Source organism: Desarmillaria tabescens, assembly GCF_030435595.1.
Source record: "Desarmillaria tabescens strain CCBAS 213 chromosome Unknown EV420scaffold_1, whole genome shotgun sequence".
NCBI lineage: Eukaryota > Fungi > Basidiomycota > Agaricomycetes > Agaricales > Physalacriaceae > Desarmillaria > Desarmillaria tabescens.
The window spans coordinates 2,944,410-2,959,441 of NW_026848300.1; the positions used below are offsets into that span (position 1 = coordinate 2,944,410).

At 48.3% G+C, this 15,032-nt stretch overlaps 7 protein-coding genes across 7 annotated transcripts; 6 read left to right on the top strand and 1 right to left on the bottom strand.

Moving 5' to 3' along the window:
* Window positions 1-66: 66 nt before the first annotated feature.
* Window positions 67-2,075, top strand: EV420DRAFT_1742531 (PUA-like domain-containing protein; the record flags this gene model as incomplete). Its single annotated transcript, XM_060480047.1, has 8 exons — window positions 67-206; window positions 258-395; window positions 442-486; window positions 539-555; window positions 603-673; window positions 718-794; window positions 842-929; window positions 979-2,075. 8 exons carry the CDS (start codon window positions 67-69, stop codon window positions 1,639-1,641), a joined length of 1,239 nt encoding a protein of 412 aa, XP_060339854.1. The 3' UTR covers window positions 1,642-2,075.
* EV420DRAFT_87591 (uncharacterized protein) lies at window positions 2,036-2,979 on the top strand. Its single transcript, XM_060483835.1, has 3 exons — window positions 2,036-2,553; window positions 2,602-2,800; window positions 2,893-2,979. Exons 1-2 carry the CDS (start codon window positions 2,430-2,432, stop codon window positions 2,781-2,783), a joined length of 306 nt encoding a protein of 101 aa, XP_060339855.1. The 5' UTR covers window positions 2,036-2,429; the 3' UTR covers window positions 2,784-2,800; window positions 2,893-2,979.
* A 974-nt stretch (window positions 2,980-3,953) lies between these two features.
* Window positions 3,954-4,819, top strand: EV420DRAFT_87824 (uncharacterized protein). The gene is made up of 4 exons (XM_060483847.1): window positions 3,954-4,476; window positions 4,531-4,624; window positions 4,680-4,699; window positions 4,756-4,819. Exons 1-4 carry the CDS (start codon window positions 4,170-4,172, stop codon window positions 4,770-4,772), a joined length of 438 nt encoding a protein of 145 aa, XP_060339856.1. The 5' UTR covers window positions 3,954-4,169; the 3' UTR covers window positions 4,773-4,819.
* A 1,005-nt stretch (window positions 4,820-5,824) lies between these two features.
* EV420DRAFT_87920 (uncharacterized protein) lies at window positions 5,825-7,677 on the top strand. The gene is made up of 9 exons (XM_060483848.1): window positions 5,825-6,035; window positions 6,119-6,208; window positions 6,257-6,299; window positions 6,344-6,548; window positions 6,605-6,707; window positions 6,766-6,922; window positions 6,972-7,089; window positions 7,143-7,217; window positions 7,268-7,677. Exons 2-9 carry the CDS (start codon window positions 6,148-6,150, stop codon window positions 7,463-7,465), a joined length of 960 nt encoding a protein of 319 aa, XP_060339857.1. The 5' UTR covers window positions 5,825-6,035; window positions 6,119-6,147; the 3' UTR covers window positions 7,466-7,677.
* A 657-nt stretch (window positions 7,678-8,334) lies between these two features.
* EV420DRAFT_1257723 (uncharacterized protein) lies at window positions 8,335-10,315 on the bottom strand (the record flags this gene model as incomplete). Its single annotated transcript, XM_060466853.1, has 5 exons — window positions 8,335-8,623; window positions 8,685-8,799; window positions 8,864-9,489; window positions 9,543-10,138; window positions 10,199-10,315. 5 exons carry the CDS (start codon window positions 10,313-10,315, stop codon window positions 8,335-8,337), a joined length of 1,743 nt encoding a protein of 580 aa, XP_060339858.1.
* Window positions 10,316-12,506: 2,191 nt separating this feature from the next.
* On the top strand, window positions 12,507-13,609 carry EV420DRAFT_1498184 (uncharacterized protein). Its single transcript, XM_060470953.1, has 3 exons — window positions 12,507-13,070; window positions 13,119-13,218; window positions 13,269-13,609. Exons 1-3 carry the CDS (start codon window positions 12,913-12,915, stop codon window positions 13,293-13,295), a joined length of 285 nt encoding a protein of 94 aa, XP_060339859.1. The 5' UTR covers window positions 12,507-12,912; the 3' UTR covers window positions 13,296-13,609.
* Window positions 13,610-13,982: 373 nt separating this feature from the next.
* Window positions 13,983-14,787, top strand: EV420DRAFT_1498186 (uncharacterized protein). Its single transcript, XM_060470954.1, has 4 exons — window positions 13,983-14,118; window positions 14,169-14,290; window positions 14,337-14,526; window positions 14,581-14,787. Exons 2-4 carry the CDS (start codon window positions 14,170-14,172, stop codon window positions 14,621-14,623), a joined length of 354 nt encoding a protein of 117 aa, XP_060339860.1. The 5' UTR covers window positions 13,983-14,118; window position 14,169; the 3' UTR covers window positions 14,624-14,787.
* The last annotated feature ends 245 nt before the right edge of the window (window positions 14,788-15,032 follow it).

Here is a 15,032-nt window from a genome sequence, read left to right on the forward strand (position 1 = left end):
TAGGGGCACGGCTTACCTATATATAGGACGCGTATCTCTCTTTTTTTCCTCTTTCAACACACCAATATGTACACCGACGAATCATTCAGAATCAAGACAAAACGCACATACGGAAAGGACGAACGGCAGATCGTCAAAGATAATAGGAATTTGGACGCGGCGAAACCCAAAGAGCGAGAGGGATGCAGGACGCCTATTGTCAATCCGTATGTGTCTCACTCTTTCTTTGTGGGTCCCGCTGACCATAGTTTGCTCAGAGGCACGCTTGGAGAGATCGACGGACAGCCAGTGGGTACGCGGTACATGAACAGGGCATTGCTTTTGGAGGCGGGGATGCATGGGGGTATCAGGCGAGGAATTTATTCGTTCCAAGGGAGTGCGCGGTCTGTCGTACTGTGAGTGAAAGGCGATGTTGGTTTTTTCTTGCTGACACTATCGCAGGTCAGATGGGTATGAAGAATTCAACGAGGATAAGGGCAATAAAATGTTTGTCACTCTTGTTCCCGCCATTGAGTCCCGCCTAATATTTTCTTTGCAGCCGGCTGTGCGGAGAAGGTTCGTTGCCCTACTGGTCCTTTTTCTAGGCGCTGACTGTGTGTTAGGCGGGCGAAGCAACGATGGGAAGATGCAAGTCAAGGACCAGAAGTACACACACGGTAATAGGGCTCTGCAGGTATGTGCTCTTTCGTACCCTTTTCCTTTTCTGATACCTTTTAGAACACGATGCAGTCGGGCCAGCCTGTGCGCGTTATTCGGGGATATAAACTCAACTCCAAGCATGCCCCAAGAAATGGGTACGTGCGCCGTTCTCTTTGCATAGCAACGATTGACGTGCGACCAGGTTCCGCTACGACGGTTTGTACAGAGTAACAGGATGTTATGAGAGACGAGACGAAAATGGGCATAGGATCATTTTATTCAAGTTCAAGGTGCGAAATTAGTCGTCTATTGCTCTTCAATGGCTGAATCAATATGCAGCGACTTCCTGGTCAACTCCCCATCGGAACTCAAGACAAATTCTGGGCGTACCCCGATTCCGATGTTCCTGCCAAGATGCCCAAGCCGTCTACACCCAAAAAGACCAAGTCGGCGTCCCTCTTCCCACCTCGACCCAAGCTCCCTTCCTTCAACAAGACCAGCACGTCTTCGCATACCTTTCCATCCAACTGGCAGCAAATCACCATGAACCAATCATATCCCATGCATTTGTACTCCGACAGCGGTGTTCCCATGTCGCCTGTCCTTGCAGTCAAAGTGGAGCACCAGAAGGAGAACTACTACGATGATACTCTGCAGTACCCTGAGTACGATGTCAAGGACATTGGGTCTCCCAGTACTCAAAATCACACAGCTAAATCGACGTCACCTGCTGTTTCCGTTCCTCCACCCCGCATCTTAGCTAAACATCCCACCCCACTCCCACGCGTCCGCGTCGAAACAGAGTCCCCACCTCCTGCCACGGTGCGCAAGAGATCAGGGAGTACCTTTGACGATCCGCTTCCCCGCAAGCGCCGGAAACTGTCCAACACCCTACTAGCACTCGTCAAAACCGAATCCCCGCCACCCTTCTGTGCGAGATCGAGTGGCAGTCTTTCTAAGCGTGGTCCTCGGAAGAGGAAGTGTAGCGATATCGAGCGCTGATCCATTTCATTACAAGGCCCTCATTCCGAATATGCCTGCCTCATTATCATCCTTTATTGTTAACCCATGCCATCCATCTCAAACTCGCAACGTTACTTTCTACTCTTGTACTTTTACCTGGCTGTACACTCTTCACTTCACTACCTCTTCCTCCTTCGCTCACGAGAACAAGACATGGTATCTCCGGTACAATTCAAGTCATCCAAGTTACTTCATCACTCGAGTTTGTTAACTCCATCCTCGCTCGCCGTGCTTCGTTAGACGCCGTCTGATTGATGACAGAAGCTTCCTTGACTGCTTGTTAATCCAAGACCCTGGAGGGCGCTTAAGAACCTCCCTCACGAGGCCCCTCGAGTCGTTGTCTTAAATTCCCACATTCCTGCACACACTAAGCGCTGTCTTGCCGCCTTTCCAACTATCCTACTAGACAACATATCTACTGTATATGAGACTCCGCACTTGGATCTTCGTCGGAATATCTACATCTTCCTCCCTGATCACTCGACATGGTATCTCTAGTACAATCCAAGTCATCCACATTACTTCGCCACTCGAGCTTATCAACTCCATCCTCACTCGTCATAGACGCCGCCTGATTGGCGATGGAAGTTTCCTTCAAGTTGACCGTCTGTCTATCCAAGACCCTGGAGGGCGCTTAAGATCCTCCCTCGCTCTACACACGAGGCCCCCCGAGTCATTGCCTTAAATACCCACATTCCTGCACACACTAAGCCCCATCTTGTCTTCCGCCTTTCCAACTATCCTACTAGACAACACATATACTGTACATGCCTAGACGACGCACTTGGATCTTCATCGGCATTGGCGCAATCACTGTTGCGGCCTTGACGCCTGTCATCGTGCCCCCCATCTTGGGCTGGTTCGGCTTTGGTGCAGCAGGACCTGTTGCTGGTGAGAATGCAGTAGTATCTTCAAGTTCAGTTCTTAAGCTTCGATCAGGCGGTATGGCAGCGGGAATCCAAAGCGGTATCGGGAACGTCGCTGCTGGGAGCCTCTTCGCACACCTCCAGTCTATGGCGATGGGAGGTATCATCTCGGCTGTTCCGTATGTAGCTTCGGGGATCTTTGGAGGGTTTGTAGGGTGGGCTGTGGATCGGATTTTGAGGTGGTTTGGTTGGTGAGAGCCACGGTCGTGCGGGTAAGCCTTTCTGTAATGTGTATCCAATATTTTCTATGTGCTGAGTCGACTTTTAGTATTTCGATGCTGCTTCCGTTCACCTATGCCTCTAGTCCTGTCTTCTTGTCACATTTTCACCTTTTTTACAACGATGTTTTATCTTCTTACCTAGGGACATTCGTGTCTCTTTTCTGGGTCTTTATTTAACTCTACACTACTATATATTCGGTATTTCGATATTGCTTCCCTTCACCCTATACTTCTAGTCCTGTCTTCCCATTACATTTCCACCCTTTTAATACGATGTTTTATCTTCTTACCTGGGGACATTCGTGTCCCTTTCCCGAGTCTTTATTTAACTCTACACTGCTATACATTCGGTATCTCGATACTGCTTCTAATTTCTGTCTTTTCCCATGTGCTCACCTTCGGAATACTAGTATTTCGCTCATCTTCTTATCTCGGGACACTCGTGTCTCCCCTTCCAAGTACATGGTTATATTATCTTACATCGGAATATTAGTATTTCGCACCGTTACATCTGTACCTTTCATCTTACCAAGGGACATCCGTGTCCCTCTCCAAGTACATGGCTTATATATCATTTTACCTGACTCGCAGGACATTCGTGTCCTCACGAGTATGTTTTTAGACTTTGTTCTTTGAATACAACTGCTTCCTTCCTATCACCCTGCAAATGTTCTGATGCACTCAGTGATATGAGCCTTCGCACGTGTCAGGGCTGTCGACCCGGCCACCACCACCACCTTCCTTCTATACCCACTCCTATGGCTCCTATGTCATGATCTACTTTCCATATTGACCGTTTGGACAACGAATCCGAGCGATCCTTTTCAAGCTACATCACTACCTCGATGTGTACTCCGTCGCAGTTTGAGAACTACAATATCATCCGACATTTCGACGACATGTCATAACTCAAATCTGGCATGCTGAACTGGGTGTTCCGTCCCTTCATTCATTTTTATTCCTGCACAATGGACGTATTGTAACGTTTCTCAAGCCTCAAGCCAGATGTCTCTCTTGTTAATCGGCCCACACAGAATCCTTCTTGTTTTCCTACCACAGTGGCATCTCCTTTCCTCCTTTTTTATGGTGCAACTACTGACCTACGCTCCAGTATTCCAGAGCAGCAATTCGCGGATGCTCAAGGAAACTCGCACATGAGTACCTACTCTTACTGTATTTTCAAGAAACGGAACGAACCTGCTTGCCTCCCGTTCGTCCGCCTCCTCTCTTGTTCTGCTCACACAGACCTGGCTTCTCCCTCTCCCTTTTTCAACGAAGATCCTCTCTTACGTGTACCAGGGAGCTCCACTTCCATCTTCGCTCCATTGACTCTATAGCCAATACGGTCCACCCGCCGAAAATGCAAGCTCAAATCCTGGATCTCTGTTTATGCTTCCGGATGACCACTCATACAACTCATATGTCCCTTTGGCTCACTCTCCAAGGCTACCCCTCCTTACTCCTTATCTTCGGTCTCATTGGACTTGTTACTGAAATTAAAGCTTCGAAGAATCTGCTCACGTGCGCGCATAAAAACCTGCCTCGTCCCTCTCCCCCCTCCTTTACCTCTACAACATCGATGAGATCCTGCACTTGTCTCTCCATCGCAATCACTGGTGTAGCTTTGATGCCCATCATCGCCTTGGGTTTCGATCCCGAACTCACTGGTGAGCAAGTTCAATTCTACCGTCACAACAATCTGATCTTCAAGTTGCAGGCAGACTTGCAGTTTCTATTTCAAGTGGGAGCCATCGTCTACACGCTTTCAGCGGTCATTGGAGGGATCACTAGCTGGGTTTCGGGATTGGTTGTCTGGTGCGTCTGGTTGCATGTGCACACCGAGCAGGGTCTGATTGTTTTTTCTCTATAGGGGGAAGTGCGTTGAGAATGGTAGGATTTCCCCCCTAGTGCTTGTTGCGCATGGTCTGACTTTAGGCTTACCTTAGAACCAACTTGTCGATGATGGTAGCATAGACCTGCGTCGAATTTGCACATGTCTTATAAAAAATTTCACCTCACCCAAGCTCAACCCAGTGGTGGTTCATCTCCACCTCGCCTTATCTCCTCCTTTCAGTGATCTCCGTCGTCCCTCCAGCATGAAGAATTTGGAGCTCAGTTGTTCTGGAAGAATTTATTACTTCATTTCCGAGGACTTTTTTTGGGACATGGATATGATAGAGGAAGCGTAGCACGAACAGGTGATGCGAACCCGCTACCGGTACTGCCTTCGTCATGGCATCGACTTTTCCAGCACTGCCAGCCTCTCAAGATACTGGACGATCAAATCCAGCTCTGCGCCGTAAACCTAGAGATCGGATGCAACTGCCCTGCTTTTGAATTAGCCTAAATATCATTGAGGCCACAGAGGACGCTTACACCGTTCGAGATCAGTAGATGTTGCCGGTGTTTTAAGCACTGCGATCAAGTGACCAGACTGCCAATTAACAAGGTATAGGTAACCCGGTTGGTCAAGTTCTCGTTAATGCAATCCTCACCCTCTCTCAGTCATTCTCACGTGTCCATGTCTTCCTGAAGATGCACGTTCTCTAGGTACACTTCCCGATGATGGGATTGCCATGTTGATGGCCCCGTGGCACACCCTAGTCTGTCGAGAAGCTTTCTCATCAGCGCAGGATCAAACACGAGAAATCAGGACAGCCATACAGTGCCATAGAATCGTCTGAACTGATGTATATATCAGCCAGAACAATGATCGCAGCTCAAAACGTGGTGAAATCAATAATATTGTGCTAAGCACCTCTCTCTAGGCCGGCTTTACTTCCACCGGCATCTCAGCCTTTTCTGAACTTCATCCTGAGTGAAACAGAGAGCCAAGGTTTTCCTGTGTGGTAGTCTTGTCGTTCGCACGCATCGAAACTGACGCATGACACCTGAGAAAGTGTCAAATTAGCACCATGAGGCAGTGGAAGAACGGAGATAGGTGCTTTGATAACCGGAAGATGGGCGTTGGTTGGCTTTGTGGCTGTGTGATGTTTCTCACGCATGATTCTGAGTCGGCGAGTCATTTCTTTCTAGCCTCACGTCTCGCAGCGTTCTTTGCTCGGGCCCGGGCTCCCGTGCAACAACATCAAGCTCAGATGGGCCACTGAGCTTCAATCTTAACATTTAATTATCATCCTCGACCGTAATTGCTGGAGATGATCATCAATGGAACACTGTTATCCTCCCGAGATCTGAAACAGGAAGAGGTGCTCGAATACTATATGTACTTGCACCATTCACCCCCCGAGGCCTTTCATTGGCACTCTGGGGTATCCCTGTCCTCTTATCATACTCATTCTCTCATAGAATCCATATTGTCACCGCCGACATCTTCAATGGCAGTACCTATAGCCGACCGAGTTTTCATATCTATTCTGCTTCGGATGTTTTTATATGGTGAGCCTTTGTTCGACATCAGTCAGACACTACTAAATAAAATGATAGGAATGTATACCTGCCTCTTCCTAGAAGTATCATATCTGTTAATGTAGGTTTATTTAACCTCAAAAAATCATGACCTGACCTCTGTAGATTCCGGAGGAAGAAACCTAAGGTTGTCATTATAATGATAATCTTGAACACCATCATGTGGTCCGTCGTAACTACTAATGTCGCCTTGAATATGAACATCAACGGCGTGAGATTTCTCCGACAAAACGGCACCGGAAACACTGCAGTTTTTGACAACTATGCCACGCCCAAGTTATACTTGCAGTTAGCATTAGAAGGCATAAACGTATGTAAACCGTCTAATCCTGAAGATTCGATTTACAGTACTGACTGGCGCTTCAGATTATAATCGGGGACGGTGTGGTAATATGGAGAGCGTGGCTTTTGTGGAACCAAAAACGATGGATCCTTGTTGTGTCTTCGTTCTTGCTTCTGAGCACAGGTGGTAAGCATGAACTTGTTCACCTGTTACATTGTACTTTGCTGAGCAGTGTAGCATTCAGTGACAATCGCCAATGGGACATATGCATTGAGCATCTCCCCCATAACACTGAATAACCTGTTCGACGACCCAAGGCTATCTGCTTGGGGAATCGCTGCTATGATGCTGACGACAATCACCAATCTCTTCGCCACATCCTTGATCGTCTATCGTGCATGGTGAGCTCTTCAATCTCCCCTTCAAAATGTCCACTCTAACCATAAGTAGGATTCATCACCGATTACTTCGCTCCGTGTCCGGTGAATCTGTCGTATCTCAGTTTTGCAAACAGAATGGCGTTCTCGCACACTTGATCGAGTCTCGCGTGTTTTATTGTGGCACATGGGTAAGCGAGCTTTCTAGTACTTCAAGGTTTCGAGAATATAGACCCATCTACAGTTTGTTACAATCATTATTTTTGTCGCTACAAACAACAGAATACGCCTTATGTTGGATGTCCTGTCTCAGCTTACGGTGGGAGCTATATCTTTCCCCTGCGATGCCTCATACTCATCTCATTACAGGCTATCTATCCCACTTTAATTATCGTCCTTGTATCCTTGAAATCTACGCTTGACGTAGCCACAGAAACTTTTGAGCAGACATGCTGGCAGCCGGAGTCCGTTCCGAGCTCGAGACCTCCATCGGTCCACGCCCACACCCCATACCTTGGCCAAGAAACCCACCTCGCTCCCGCGCGTCCACGTCGAAGCTGGCACTGAGTTCCCGCCTCCTGCCACGGTGCGCAAGAGATTGAGGTGCACCCTCAGCGATCATCTTCCCCGCAAGTGCCAGAAACTGCCCAGCACCCCGCTCGTCAAAGCCGAATCCCCGCCACCCTTCTGCAAGAGGTTGGGTGTCAGTCTTTTTGAGCGTAGTCCTCGGAAGAGGAAGCATAGCGAATATCGAGCGCTGATCTGTTTCGTTACAAGACTTTTATTCCATCTATGCTTCATTATCAGCTCTTCCATGCCATCCATCTCGAGCTCATTACTTTCTGCTATCTTGTACTTACTTTTATCACCCCATGTGGCTGTGCGTTCGTCATTTCTCTACATCTTCCTCCTTGGTCACTCGCAAGATATGGAGTCTAGTACAATTCAAATCATCCTCGCTCGGCGCGATTCGTTAGACGCCGCCTGATCGATGACGGAAGCTTATTTGACCACCTGTGAATCCAGAGGGCGCTTAAGAACCTCTTACACGAAGCCTCTCGAGTCATTCATTGCCTTGAACTCCCATCTTCAGCACCGTCTATCTTTTTTTGTATACATCCGCCTTCACATTCCAACTATCGCATGCCAAAACCCCGCACTTGGCTCTTCATCGGCATCGGTGCAATCGTCGGCGCAGCCTTGGCATCCGTCATCGTGCCCCCGTTTTAAGTCTGTTCGGCTTCAGTGCAGTAGGACCCGTCGCTGGCGAGAATTCGGTATCTTCCAGTTCCATCCTTAAGCTCAATTGATCTTTGATCAGGCGGTCTCGCAGCGGGAATAATCATAGCAAATCCTGGGGCTCTCGAAATTTTTGAACTACATATTGTACATTGATTTACCATTCCCTAGTCTTTTGACGAGTTTCTTACATGAGCTCAGGCCTTTTGAGCAGTCTGGGCGGCGAGAGATGATTGCTTGAAGTGACCCTTGTTACGCAAACCAAGGAGAGCATCCTTGATTTCGTCGCGATCGCTGATTGTCGAGAACAAAGCCCCAATGAGCTCTTGCTCCCGCAGGAGACTCTTATACTCCTCCGCTTCGGCCTTGTCGAGATAAGGGTTGCCCCAGTTCGCTTCCAGTTTTTCAAGGTATTTCTCGAGACCCGCCCCCTCCAGTATCTTCCGCACGGCTTCATAGGCGCTATCGAGGGCACCTTCAACCCATCTGTTGCAACAAAATAGTATAAGCCACCCATCTTGAAACCTATAGATGCAGTAGAACTCACGCATGCTGATCACTCAAGGCCTCTCCGGCGAATAAGAGCCTTCCACCGGCAGCACCTTGTCCGAACGCAGGATAGATATTATTGAACTGGCCAGGGCCAAAGAGGGCGAATGCGCCTAAAAACGAGGAAAATATGATGATTAACAACCAAGGCCACTCAATCATAGAGAAAATACTCACCAAGCGTAAACGGATCGGAATACCAGTCCCATGCACACCAGTCCTGTAGCTCGTTCTTCAAGAAATCAAATGTAACGTCGTGCAAAGCAGCAAGATCCTTGAGAATGTTGTCAATCAAGAACTGCTCATCGACAGTCTTGCGCCCATTCATGAGACCACCGACACGAGCAGCATCCTGCGACCACGTGTAACTAGCGATCATGACTGCATCTGCGTTCGGGTCATCAACGCCGTAGGAAGGGAACACGACGGTGCGAACGACACGGTCGGTCTTGGTCTGACCACCTTTGATGGAGCCGGTCGAGAGAGTCTGCCACCACCTAGAGCTAAACCTGATGCCGACTTTGCAACTCGAGTCGTAGCGGAGGGTACGCATGCCCTCCAGCTGAGCATAGCTGAGGTTGCACCCATCTAGGTCAACGAAGCGCAATGCGGGGAGCGGGATAGTCGAGATCACGTAGTCATATTCGGTCGAAGCCTTGGCTCCGCCACTACCGTATGTGACAGAAAGAGGTTTGGTTCCATTCGCTGTGGGAGTGATCGAGGTGACCCGCTTGTTGTACTTAATTTGAGTAGGGTCGGAGATCTTGGAGACCATCGTGTTGATGAAGACTTCGCTACCACCTCTGCAGACGCAATGTATCAGATCTTGTCCAGCTGAGATTGGTATTGAACTTACGCCAAGCAGTGCCAGCTACCATCGAATTCTGCTGCACCGTCTCCACCGAACTTCATAGCTGATCCGGTAGGCCAGTCGAATTGAAGGTCGTCGATGACCATCTCGGAGAACGCCATATCAAACAGACCTGTTCCTGTGTTCATTCTCTCCATCCAATTGATCGCAGAGTTGGGGTAAGCTTTTTTCTTCAAGAAACACGTCGTTCCATCTTCCTTCTTGATATCGAAGGGAAGCATCATGAACGTTCTGGCTGAGTACTGGTCAAACTCCATAAGTTTGGTCCAGCCTTTCTCCCAATTCTCCACGAAGAGGTCCTTGAATGGAGTGAAGCATTCGCCTAACCAGTGATCGACGCCCTTGTCGATGAATTCAGGGGGAACCAACCCTCCCGCCGACGAGCAGTCTTTGAACCAATCGGCCGTAGGTTCAGTATTGACTGTCTTCAGTTGTTTGCGTTGAGAGTTATACTCAAGGAACTGGTTGTCGCTGTTCATGATGTAGGGGACGAGCTTATCCCCGATATGAAGGCGTTCTCTGAAGAGGTCGAAGACGCGCCACATAACAGGGATGTCGGGGTAGCGCATGGCGCCGATATCCTATGTCAGGCGCTGATGAGTTCGATGGAAGGGGAACTTAGCCATAGTAAAGAGACTTACAAAGTAGCTCCATGGCTCAATGTCAACACTCCGGAAGTGATGGGTAAGGATCCTACCACCAGGGCGACTGGAACCCTCCAAGATCTCGTACTTGATCCCAAGATCATCAAGGATCATCGCAGCATACAGGCCTGCGGCACCTGCTCCAACGATCCCAACGAGGAGGTCCTGAGGAGCTTTGCCAGGAGCCCCACTGCGGGATGTAAGAATTGGGATCGGGGAACGGATAGGTTTAAGAGGAGGACGATCGGATGGAATCTCTGGACTGGGTCCTCTAGGGAGCTCGATGATGTAGGGAAGTATTTGTTGTACTTGGAATGATTTGGTGCATTCGCGAGCGTACTTAGCACGCCAGAAGCGGCTGCGATTTGAAGTTTGATTGGACATAGCGAGGTTACCGCTGGGCAGAGGAGGCTATCGAGGAATAGGTGTCGATGGGGTAGTGAGGCTCTTTGGGCCCCTTCTTATACGTACCACCCTCATTCATCCTGTCAATCTTTCTGGCAGACAGAAGCTCGTGACTGGGCCTTTAAGCTTTATGAACGATTAATGTGACAAAGTGAAATTCTGTGGGGAACAGGTGACAAGCAGTGTTGAGTCGATTATTCAATCTCGATCTTCACGTAAGAGGTATCTTGTCCCGAATTACCCTGATACGGCGCTTTCCAGTCTTTAGTATGAGAATGTACAATGTTTGAAGCTTGGCGCACCTGCAAAACTGTCACGCACCAGCTTTCTGTTGGATATATGAGGGTCAAGTCAGGTGAAAAAAGCACAAAGTCCGAACTGACTGACTTCTTAATGCGGTATCTAGAAAATAATAAATGTATATGAAGAAATAGAAATTGACTCGTTCAAGATTCCGAGAGAGTCTACGCATTGTCGACTCTCAAGGTATCGTGATTTTTCAGTTGCACTATGGTATTTTCTTCACTATCGTGGATGTTACCGCCGCAATGCCATTATTGATGCCTCAGTTTATCAGTTATATCACTGCCTTTCTCAAGCACGCCTTTAGGCGTTAAAAACTCTATATCTACAAATGACAACCTCTTATTTAAAAATTTCACAGCACCCATAAAACCCAGTGATGCAGAAACGGCGCCCAATATTATTTCTCGCGCGGTTTGGTCGGCTTGCTACACCGTATGGGTGGTCGGCACAACGGCATGTGCAAACTTGCGATGTGAAAATTCTGCTCTGCAGCACATTCTGGCCAATCTTTGGTTTCATTTTTCTCCTGAAGACTGAACAACATTGTCTAATCAGTAATGCACAATAATTGTATTTGTGGGTCTGGAGAAAGCCGTGCTGTGTCGAAATTTGCACATCGCGATCTGTTTGCATATGCCGACCACCCACAATATAAGCTGAACACTTGCCGCGGAGGTGCCGGGATATGCCGGTATTCGCTTCCAAATTTGGTCTGTTACGTATGGGATCGAGATTGAACAATCGACTACATACTCGGTGACAAGGGTGATGACTAGCTTCGATGAGCATCGAAGAGATGGACGGTGTTCAACGTCTCATTTACGTATTTCGCACCGCAGGTTTCATCTTCTTACCTCCGAAGGGCACTCGTGCCTTGGCCTTATCCTCCATGTACATGGCTACTTTTCATCTTACATCTACTCGTATTTCGCACTGTTACATCTCACCTTTCCTCGGGACACTCGTGTCTCCCTCCAAGTACACGACTTATTTTACCTGACTCGCAGGACATTCGTGTCTTCACAAGTATGATGTTTATGGACTTTGTTCTTTGAATACAACTGCTTCTTTCCTATCACCCTGGGCCTGCAAAGATTCTGATGCACTCAACGGCATATCTCAGCCGCCACTAGCAACACCTTCCTCCCACACCCACACCTATGAAGCTCGTAAACAATCACCTTGTTTTGAGCTCAAACCTCAATGCATGATCCACTTCCAAACTGACAAATCCGAGCAATCTTTCACGAACCACATCACCCCCGAGTCGATATGTACTTTGTCGCAGTTACTCAAACTGCGATATCACCGGAGCACTACTGCAATGTCATAACTCGTTCCATCCCTTCCTCGCCGCTCGAGCCACATGTCTCTCAGCTCCGAGTCGCGCGGACAATCCCTTGGTGCTGAGGGATCCCAACACGTTCTAGAGTGCTATCTCCTTGTAGAGGGCAATGCTTGCAAATGCTATCTGAAATGGCTCGAACCGTGCGTGTGAGCAATATTACTCGCCAATCTATCCGTGACTTGTTCATATTGGACCACACAGCTATACTATGCCTCTCTTTTCCAGCTAGGGTTCAAGCGATAGCAGGAACATCCTTGCCTCCCATTCCTCCGCCCTTCTCTTGTTCTGCCTATAGTTTCCGCTGACAGGCTCGGCCTCTCCCTCTCAAAGATCTTCTCTTACGTGTATAGGCAGCTCCACATCCATCTTCGCTCCATCTGTTCAATAGCCAACACGTACTGATCAGTGATGATCCTTGAAAGATTCGACCATCCGCCGAACGCAAGCTTAAATCCTGATTCCTTCGTGCTTCTGCTCATACAAATGAATAACTCCTACACGAGTACGCGACGCTTCGGTCCATTCTCCAAGGCTGCCCCTCCTTATCTTCGGTCTAAGTAATTGAACTTGGTACTGAAATTAAAGCTTCGAAAAATCTGCATGCATAAACACCTGCCTCGCCCCCTCCCCCCTCCTTTCCCTCTCAACCACGATGAAATCCTTCACTTGCCTCTCCATCGAAATAGCTCTGGCACCCATCGTTGTCTTAGGTTTCACTGTAGCAGGACCCGTCACAGGCGAGCAAGCCCAAATGCACTTGGAAATTCCACTTGGATCTGATCTGACCTTGCACAGGTACACTTGTGGCCCCTGTACATATTTAACTCTCTGCAGGGACAAGCACCATCGTGTACGCACTTTCAGAGATCATTGGAGGAATCACTGGGTGGGTCTCGGGATTGGTTGTCTGGTGAGTTTAACTCTCCCTTCCCTCGTCAGGTGGAAGTGTGTTGAGAATGGTAGGACTCTTTCACCTGTGCTTGTGGCGCATGGTCTGATGTTGTATTAGAACCCAGCTTGATGATGGTAGTATAGAACCTGCCAGTGTCACGGTCGTACACATCTTATAGAATCATTCATCCCACCCAAGTTCAACCCAGTGGTGATTCATCTCCACCTCGCCTTATCTTCTTCTTCCAACGATCTTCACTGTCCCTCCAACATGAACAGTCCGAGGACTTCCCTGTAAATATTTGTCAATCAGATAGAGCTGAGGGAATGCGAGTGCAAAGACCAAGAAGGCGAAATTTCGTAAAAGTTATACTACAAGCACCGCGCTTACAGGCAAGGAAGCGAGATCAAAGTGGATACGAAGACAAAGTCGGGTGTGTATAAAGGAAACAGCTGAGTTTACCACCGGCAATTACCGCCAGCACCTCCGTCCAGTACTTTTCCTGTTCGCTCAATCATAGTCTCGAGCTGCTGAACTTCTAAAAGAGACGAATTCAGCTCTGTGCACCGTAAATCTGGAGATACAACTGCTCTGCTTTTGAACTAGCTTGAGTATCATCGGAACATGCTTATATTCAACTTCGACTTCGGTGGACTCCGCCAGCCTTTTAAGCCTCACTGCAGTGATAATTTGACGGTATACTGTCAATTATAAAGGTATATGTATCCTGCCTTTGGCGATTTGGTCTCTACATGTTCAAGCTCGCTGTTCTCTCGGCTCTGTTAACTCAAGGTTACCGCCGCCTCTCAAGTGCTCCCGGGTCTTCTTCGCTGAATGCTTAGGCGCCGCCTGATTGATACATGTTGACCTGAGAATCGAAGGCTCCAAGCGCGCTTAAAAACCTCGCTCTACACGAGGCCCCTCTTGTCTTGAACTCTCACCTCCTCCTCCTCTTACCCACCTACCGTGAGTCCTCTCTTCTCTCGGATACATACACTCACCCCCCCAAAAATCAGAATGCCCAAACTACGCCCTTACTTCATTATCGGTGGTGTAATCATCGGTATCGCCTTGACGCCTATCATCTTCCCCCCCTCCTTGGGACTCTTGGGCTTCGGTGCAGCAGGGCCTGTCGCTGGTGAGCCAATGCTTGCCTGAAAGTACTTATCTGATGATTCTTGCAGGTGGACTCGCAGCGGCTGTCCAAAGCGGTATGGGTGCCGGTGTCGCTGCTGGGAGCCTCTTTGCCCTCCTACAGTCTATAGCGATGGGAGGTGCTATCCCAGCCGTCGTGTACATAATCCCAGGGGTGATCGGTGGAATCGCTGGGTGGCTCGTGGGTTGGCTCGTAGATTGGATTGTGGATTGGTTCAAGTGAGTTTGAAATTCCATCGATTGTGAGGATATGCTCTGATTGTATTTTTTAAGACAAAGGAAGACCCAGGTTAAAGTGGTTCATGTAAAGATGTAGGATATCGTCATCATGCTTTTCGTTTAGCGTTTCGTCAGGAAGATCTATGCATTTATGCTTGTACAATTCAAAAACACGCGTTAATTTCAGACTTGCACGTTTTCTTGATTCAGTCATCAATACATGTTAAAATGAAAGGAAAAAGTGCATCTCTATAGACTTAGGTACGTGACTCGTAGAGCACATCCCGACTACGTCCAGAGCTACCCATCTGAAGAATCTGTTTTAGAAAGACGGTTATCGAAGGGAGCAGACTTAACAGGCTTGAAAGGTGTTCCGTCGGGATTCACCAACAGCCTCTTGACTCGGAAGTCGGTTCCGTTCTCCAAAGCAAATGCTCGCGAGTAAGAGCACGGACATATACAGAAGCGCAAATTTATCTTTGCATACCGTGTACACAATTGCAGAC

Coding starts and splice junctions, on each gene's coding strand:
- EV420DRAFT_87591 (XM_060483835.1), top strand. CDS start 2,430: ATGCCTAGACGACGCACTTGGATCTTCATCGGCATTGGCGCAATCACT. Junction 2,554..2,601: donor TGCAGCAGGACCTGTTGCTG/GTGAGAATGCAG, acceptor AGCTTCGATCAG/GCGGTATGGCAGCGGGAATC.
- EV420DRAFT_87824 (XM_060483847.1), top strand. CDS start 4,170: ATGCAAGCTCAAATCCTGGATCTCTGTTTATGCTTCCGGATGACCACT. Junction 4,477..4,530: donor TTTCGATCCCGAACTCACTG/GTGAGCAAGTTC, acceptor AGTTGCAGGCAG/ACTTGCAGTTTCTATTTCAA. Junction 4,625..4,679: donor GTTTCGGGATTGGTTGTCTG/GTGCGTCTGGTT, acceptor TTTTCTCTATAG/GGGGAAGTGCGTTGAGAATG.
- EV420DRAFT_87920 (XM_060483848.1), top strand. CDS start 6,148: ATGGCAGTACCTATAGCCGACCGAGTTTTCATATCTATTCTGCTTCGG. Junction 6,209..6,256: donor GCTTCGGATGTTTTTATATG/GTGAGCCTTTGT, acceptor ATAAAATGATAG/GAATGTATACCTGCCTCTTC. Junction 6,300..6,343: donor GAAGTATCATATCTGTTAAT/GTAGGTTTATTT, acceptor TGACCTCTGTAG/ATTCCGGAGGAAGAAACCTA.
- EV420DRAFT_1498184 (XM_060470953.1), top strand. CDS start 12,913: ATGAAATCCTTCACTTGCCTCTCCATCGAAATAGCTCTGGCACCCATC. Junction 13,071..13,118: donor CACAGGTACACTTGTGGCCC/CTGTACATATTT, acceptor TCGTGTACGCAC/TTTCAGAGATCATTGGAGGA. Junction 13,219..13,268: donor GGTGGAAGTGTGTTGAGAAT/GGTAGGACTCTT, acceptor GATGTTGTATTA/GAACCCAGCTTGATGATGGT.
- EV420DRAFT_1498186 (XM_060470954.1), top strand. CDS start 14,170: ATGCCCAAACTACGCCCTTACTTCATTATCGGTGGTGTAATCATCGGT. Junction 14,291..14,336: donor TGCAGCAGGGCCTGTCGCTG/GTGAGCCAATGC, acceptor TGATTCTTGCAG/GTGGACTCGCAGCGGCTGTC. Junction 14,527..14,580: donor TGGATTGTGGATTGGTTCAA/GTGAGTTTGAAA, acceptor GTATTTTTTAAG/ACAAAGGAAGACCCAGGTTA.